The sequence below is a fragment of the Salvia splendens genome, chromosome 13 (genome assembly GCF_004379255.2).
Source record: "Salvia splendens isolate huo1 chromosome 13, SspV2, whole genome shotgun sequence".
Classification (NCBI taxonomy): Eukaryota; Viridiplantae; Streptophyta; class Magnoliopsida; order Lamiales; family Lamiaceae; genus Salvia; species Salvia splendens.
The window spans coordinates 27,134,890-27,142,253 of NC_056044.1; the positions used below are offsets into that span (position 1 = coordinate 27,134,890).

A 7,364-nucleotide genomic window follows, 5' to 3' on the forward strand; every position below is an offset into this window, starting at 1 on the left:
TAGGCGGCACGATATTGTTCATAGTATTCTTGTTCTTCGCGCTGCGCTTCAGCCAAGATATCGGTGAAATCCATTTTTAGAGAGGGTTTGAGTGAGAGAGGAAGATGTAGATGAGTTGTATGAAAAAATATGAACGAGAGATAATTTGATGTGAAAATAGATGATGAATGTGTGTATTTATAGAAGATTTTGGGATTTTACAAAATTATAAAAAAATAAAAAAAAATTCAAAAAACGGTAATAAAACGGCTATATTTTTGGGAATATGAAAAAATATTTTTAAAATTTTGGTATTATTTTCGATTTAAAAAAAATCCAACGGATAATCCATTGGCGAATAGAAACGCGCCACGTCGCCTGCTCAGCGGCACGGACGAGCTCGATGCATCGAGCAGCGCCGTGCCAGCGGGGTGAGCGCAGCGGCGAACAGCGCGTTGCCGCGCCAGAGGCACGGACGCCGTCCGTCTCAGCGAGCACCGCTGCGGATGCTCTTGGCAGCATTGGTTTATGCAAACATGCATAGTGGTCTGAAATTGAATTTGATATGTCTCACTTCTCTAAAAGCTTATTCAAAAATTAGGACAGGAGACCTAGGCTGGAGAATGTCTGAGATTGTTCTCTGATTCATAGCTGTAAATTATAAACTGGTTGTACAAGACAAAAATCACACATAATTTCTTTTTCTGCTTCAATATTATTCCGCTGCCCTAGAATCTATTCTTCAATATTTAGGCCACATTGGGAGAAGGAGGCCTTGTTTTCCACGCATGACTCAGACTGACTGCTACAGGAATCTAAGCATAAATATGCACTAAGATTAGTAGGTTTATTTATATATACTCCTACTCCTTAGTTAGGTGAAATATCCATTACGGTTCCACAATCATGGACTGTTGTTTTTTAAAGAGGATCAACGATGGTTCCCCATCTATTCCCGAACTGACTCGGATCCCCGTCACGGGTCCAGACCAGTTAACCTATCTTCCCAATTATGGGCCTGACCAGTTAACCTATCTCCCCCTGCTCCTGGGTTCAGGCCAGTGAACTCATCACTCCCCAGGGGAAATAAATCCCCAAGATGGGCCTCCCAGGGGTCGAACACGTGACCTCTAGGATGGCACGGTATCCTTGCCCCCTTCTCAACCACTTGAGCTAAGGGGCTTGGATAATCATGGACTGTTGGTTGAATCAAGTAGGTTTCGTTATGTACAATTTACCTCTAGCAGCTTGAATGACACTACTAGTCTCCCATGGTTTTAAAGTGGAAGGAAGAGTTATGATTGACTTCCGTTAGATTCTATATGGTCTGATTGAAGGTCCAGATTCAGTGTAATCAGTAATATAACTGATTTAGATTATAGTATCTTGCATCTACTTATTCTTGATGTTGTAAATCAAGTTTTATATTCATGTAAAATAGGTTTTATCGTGTGCCATGTCAATATTATAGTGTATTATGTTGCTAACGGAATGTGAGTTTTCTTAACTGGTCGGGTTCGGATTAGACTAACAGGTTGACTATCCAATTCCAATGTGGGCAATTAGCCACTCCTAAATCTTCTTTTGCAAGCAGTGGCGTATCCAGAATTTCTGGTTTGAGTGTACGATAATAATTATGTATGTGTTTTGAAGCTTCAAAATAGTGATTTTTTTCTTCATTTTAATTTCTTCTCTCAATCAAAATTTTTATCTTTATTTTTAATTAAGATTATTCCTCGTATATTAAATACGAATTATTTTTAAGTTAGTGTTACTACTTACATAGCTTTCATTATTTAAAATAAATGTTCTTAGATTTGTATATTAAATAAATTATTTTTGCATTTGTAGAATTTGTTATCTTTGGCAATAAATCATCTTTTTTGTGTGTCATTTGTACTAATAAATCATTCTTTTTTATTTATTTATTTGAGCAATGTTTCAATAATAATAAAAAAAATAAATAAATATAAAAACAACATAAGAATTTAAAACAAAAAAGATAATAGTAAAATACATTAGAACATAATTAAAATGCATAATACTTTATAAGAATAGTAATTGTTTTACAATTCAAATGTATAAAATGAATTTGAAATAGAAATATACAAAATAAGAAACATTAGAATAGAATGAAATGAAATCAATTAATAAGGACAAAAATACTTTATAAGAGAATTAATTATTTTGAAAAGAATCAAAATACGTGCATAACTTTTATAAGATTATTAAAATACATATGAATTAGAAAATACTCAAAAGAGTGATATTTGAAGAAATAAAACAAGCTTTAAGAAATTAAAGAGAAAAAAATACTTAATAAAGAAGAAAAGAGGACTAAAATCTACACTTAATGGGAATCGAACACGAGTTTCTCTATTGGTAAACAAAGAAAGTACTGTTGGGCTATGGAAGTAAGTTGATATTTTACGAATGTATAACTATAATATCTCATTTTGGGGTACTGTGACCCTTTTCCTTATTGGATCCGCTACTGTTTACAAGGCTGCATGACATTTCTTGAGGTTATTTAGAAGAAAAATCATAAAAAAAATAGTTAAGAATTTTCATAACTAGCATATGTTTATAAATTATATTTATGACATGTATCGATTATTCATAAATGCCAAAAGCAACAAGAGAATAGAGGCCCCGGTATGGGTTAGGATGATTAATTTGATGTGTTGAATTGTAGATGAAGCAATGGCTAGTCTTGCATTATCCGTACTATGTACAATTATCTACCATTATTTCGGCGGCCCCTCAAATTCAATTCATGTTGTGCTAAATTATAGTACTATATGCCTCGTAAAAATTATAGTCACCAAATTTTAAAAGATTCTTGAATTTAATAATACAAGATCTCATACTAGTAATAATGATCTTGATTCTTGAAGATGTGAAAAACATTGGTAACTCAAGTCATAGATTCAACTTACCGTTTCAAAGTGTATCGCTTGATAGATTATATCTTGATTAATGTCTAATGAAACAATTTAAGTACTAGTACCAATTATAGAGTAAAAATATTATTGTACTACTGGAGTTTAGATCTATCTGACATAGATATCTACCTCATGTCCTTTTGAAATAAGACAACATAATTATTAGACTTGTTAAACCAATCCTTGAGAATCTCTGCCACTAATTGCTTTCAGCTAAGATAAAATAAACATCTTCTCTTTTTTAATTACTCAGTAATCTTTGTCAAAAAGTGTGGTGCCAAGAATCTAGTTTCCCCTATAATAATGCCCTCTCCCATCTCCAAACAAACCACCCCTCTCTCTCTCTCAAATATTGAAAATGGACAGAGAAAGAGCCAACACCATTTTCTTGTTCTTATTACTCTCATGTTGCAGTGTAAGTCTTCTTCTTCCTTGTTTTTAGCCTGCATTATATTGTTACTATTGTATCTATTTCTTGTCTTTTTATTACAAGATTTTATATTTATGGCAGGTTTACTCAAATGTGATAACAAAGGAAAATCCATTCACAGCCAAAGCCTCAGCAATTAGGTATTGGAATGCCCACATTTCAAGCAAAATCCCTCAATCTCCTTTTTTACTATCAAAAGCCTCGCCGCTATCATCGGTGGAATCGGCGTTCTTCGGCAAACTCGCGGAGGAGAAAGGCCTCTCCTCCCACCTCTCCGCCTTCTGCGCCGCCGCGGACCTCTTCTGCCTTTTTGAATCAAAGGCGGCGGCGGTGGGAGAGAACCATCGCAGCGACGCAGACTTCGCCTTCTACAACAACAAGCAGTTCTCCAACTACGGCGGCGCCCGCGTTGGCGGCGCCGACCAGTTCAAGAACTACTCCGACGGCGTCAACTTCGCCACCGGCTCCTTCTCCCTCTACAGCCGGAGCTCCACCGGCCACCGCGAGGGCTTCGCCAGCTACGCCGACGACGGCAATGTTGCAACCTCCAATTTCACCTCCTACGGCGGCGCCGCCACCGGCGGCGGCGGCGATTTCAAAACCTACATTCCACGCGTCAACGTCCCCGACCTCCGATTCGCGTCGTACGACGCCGACGCCAACGGCCACAAGCTCACATTCTCGAGCTACGTCGACGACACAAACTCCGGCAGCCAGGGATTCATCAGCTACGCCAAGAACGGCAACCACGCGCCGCTCGATTTCTCGAGCTACGGCGACACGTCAAACGTCGTCGGATCGACCTTCACCGGATACGGCGAGCTCGCCAACTCCGCCAACGACACATTCAAGGCCTACACCACCAACGCCAACAATCCCACCAACACCTTCAAGAAATACGGCGCCGGCGGCAATGGCGGCACCGACTCCTTCTCCAGCTACCGCGATTCCGCCAACGCCGGCTCCGACTCCTTCCAATCCTACGGCCGCGATTCGAGCTCGGAGAAGACGAATTTCTTAAACTACGGGAAATCGTTCAACGTTGGAACCGACGTGTTCAAGGAGTACGGAAAGGGCGCGTTGGATCAGAACGTCGGATTCAAGATTTATGGCGCTAACACCACATTCAAAGATTACGCGAAAAAGGGTGTCACCTTCGCCGGCTACACTAAGCCAGAAGATAACAAAGGCGCTAATTGGGAGGCTAAGCCTTCCAAAAATGGGGTTGAAGTAGGGAAGTTCTTTAGGGAAAGCATGTTGCAAAAGGGGAAAGTATTGAGAATGCCCAATATTCGAGATTGGATGCCTAAAAGGTCGTTTTTGCCCCGGCCAATTTTGTTGAAATTGCCAATTTCGTCTCTAGACGACCTGAAACGGACTTTTAACGCGGGCGAAAACTCTACTATGGAGCATGTCTTAGCCAATGCTCAAGATGAGTGTGTGCGCGCACCAAGCCCTGGCGAGACTAAGTCATGTGTTGCCTCAATTGAGGACATGATTGACTTTGTTGTCTCGGTACTGGGTGATGACGTGGTGGTCCGGACTACCGAGATGGTCGAGGGGTCGGAGCGGGAAGTGATGATTGGGGAGGTGAAGGGAGTGAATGGTGGGAAAGTGACAAAATCGGTGTCTTGCCATCAAAGCTTGTATCCATACTTGCTCTACTATTGTCACTCGGTTCCTAAAGTGAGAGTGTATGAGGTGGATATTCTTGAAGTGGAGAGTAAGACAAGGATTAATCATGGCACTGCCATCTGTCACTTGGACACGTCTATGTGGAGTCCAGGTCACGGTGCTTTCTTGGCATTGGGGTCGGGACCGGGAGAGATCGAGGTTTGTCATTGGATTTTTGAGAATGACATGACTTGGACTATTTCGGATTAATTGATGTTGTATTTTTATTTTGTGTTTAAGAAATTGTTTGCTTTTGTGTGTTTGGGGATAACTTCTTGATAATGAACTCTTTGATATTTTTTTATTGTTGGTTTTCTTTTATTTTTTAAAGTATGTCTTATGTTGTTACGAAATCATTATATCTCCAGAGTTCAGAAAATATGCCCAAGTTAGTACCTATTAATGTTTATTAAGTACGTAGTAGTACTTAAACTTGAAATAATCAATGTTAAATTATTCATTTACTATGAGTTAGTATTTTATAAAGCGATAATAATAATAATAATAATAATAATAATAATAATAATAATAATAATAATAATAATAATAATAATAATAATAATAATAATAATAATCTTAATTTGTAATGATTGATTGAATGACATTGTTTTGACCAAGTCTTGTGCTCCGTAAAATATCCCTTTTCTTGCCGAGGGCTATGCTATGTCAATGTAGTTAATACTATCCTTAGGCATATCAACTTTAGTTTACAATATAAGTACTCCAGTTTACAATATCAACTTTATTTTGGCAAATTTTTTTTTTTTTTTCTATTTCACTCTTTTTTTTCTTTAATACTTAATCACTCTTGTTTCATTTTTTTAGATTTCATCTTTTAATATAATTTTTTTAAATATCATAACAAAAGAGGTGCTTCAATTAATTTGGGAAGAAGAAGTATAACTATTAGTTCGCTTAAGCCTTAATACGTTAGAGCATCCACAGTATGATGGACTAACCAATAGTATAGTACTAGGACTAACCAAAAAAACACCTTATGTCACATCATCATGACTAACCATAGCCAAGTAGCCTAGCACTAGGACTAGCTGACGCCCTAACCAATAAAACAAATGCACAAATTCACAAATACAGAATTAAAAATTCGACACGAATACGGAGAAATTGCAACCATTTTATTTCACAAAAAAAACATACATATTTGAATTAAAAAAATACATAGGGCAAAAAAAAATACATAGGGCATTCCGCAGGCCATCCCGGGCAGCCCCGCCGCGTTTCCCCCACCTCCAACGGGGAACGTCAGCGTTTGTGATTCGCTCGTGGCGGGAGAAGTCACTGTCGTGATCCATTTATCTTCAATAGAATTGAGAGTGGAGAAAGAGAAACTCGTTAATACAAGTGGTGCAAATGAAATGAAGTGCAACGAGCCGTATATATAGAGTTGAAATAAAAAAAATAAAAAAATAGCTCTAGTCGATCGCTCGCCGATCGCGTTAGCACAATAGCGGACGAGCGAGCGGGCGAGCGATCGCCCTCCCTCTGCGGATGACCGCTCGTCCGTCCCGTTCGTCCGTCAAACATTAGCCGGCTCCAATAGCGGATGAATGCGACGCCCGAGCCGCTAGCCGGTCGCTAGGGCGTGCGTTGACTGCTATTGTGGATGCTCTTAAGAAAGATCATAACATAGTTTTATAGACCGCTACTCTAATTAGTATACTAGAAGAATATACTACTAATAAATGAGATGATGTATGTACCTTTATGCTGCACTATGATTACGCATCATAGCATAGGTAAACCACTAGTCCTAGATGCCCATAATAATTTGGCAGTGAAATATGGAGTAGTGTTTATGTGCAGACATGCAATCTCATGCCAAACTGCGCGTGTTGTTTTGCTTGCTGTTTTTGCAGCATAAGATGAAAAGATAAAAGTGGGCATTATTAAATTATACCATAAAGATTAAATATTAGAATATGATCCTGCATGCCTTTGAGTGCACCAAAAGAAACGTAACCGAATAATTTCCGCCTGAATAAGGCATTGAGCTTTCTACTATTTTCACCACAGAAATCATGGGCAAAAGCAAAACAATATATACTAGTACTTCCCTCAATTTTTATAATCAAGTTTTGAACATGTGAAATATTGTTCTTTAAATTTTTAATAATGTTTCAGCTTATTTTTATGATCTTCTTATCATTACACCATAACTAATAAATTATGCTCAAAGTTGCTCAATAGTAGTTCCACTAAGATCAAACCGACGATGGCTTGGATATAGAGTATTGTTTTTTAATCGCTCTAATTGTATGAATTTTGGTTGTCATGTATTTAGCGGCCCTATATGCAATCAAGATAATACTTTGATT

General features: G+C 38.3%; 1 protein-coding gene across 1 annotated transcript; it reads left to right on the forward strand.

The window, feature by feature from the left end:
• Nucleotides 1-3,209: 3,209 nt before the first annotated feature.
• Nucleotides 3,210-5,332, forward strand: LOC121759911 (polygalacturonase 1 beta-like protein 3). The gene is made up of 2 exons (XM_042155485.1): nucleotides 3,210-3,339; nucleotides 3,436-5,332. Exons 1-2 carry the CDS (start codon nucleotides 3,283-3,285, stop codon nucleotides 5,236-5,238), a joined length of 1,860 nt encoding a protein of 619 aa, XP_042011419.1. The 5' UTR covers nucleotides 3,210-3,282; the 3' UTR covers nucleotides 5,239-5,332.
• The last annotated feature ends 2,032 nt before the right edge of the window (nucleotides 5,333-7,364 follow it).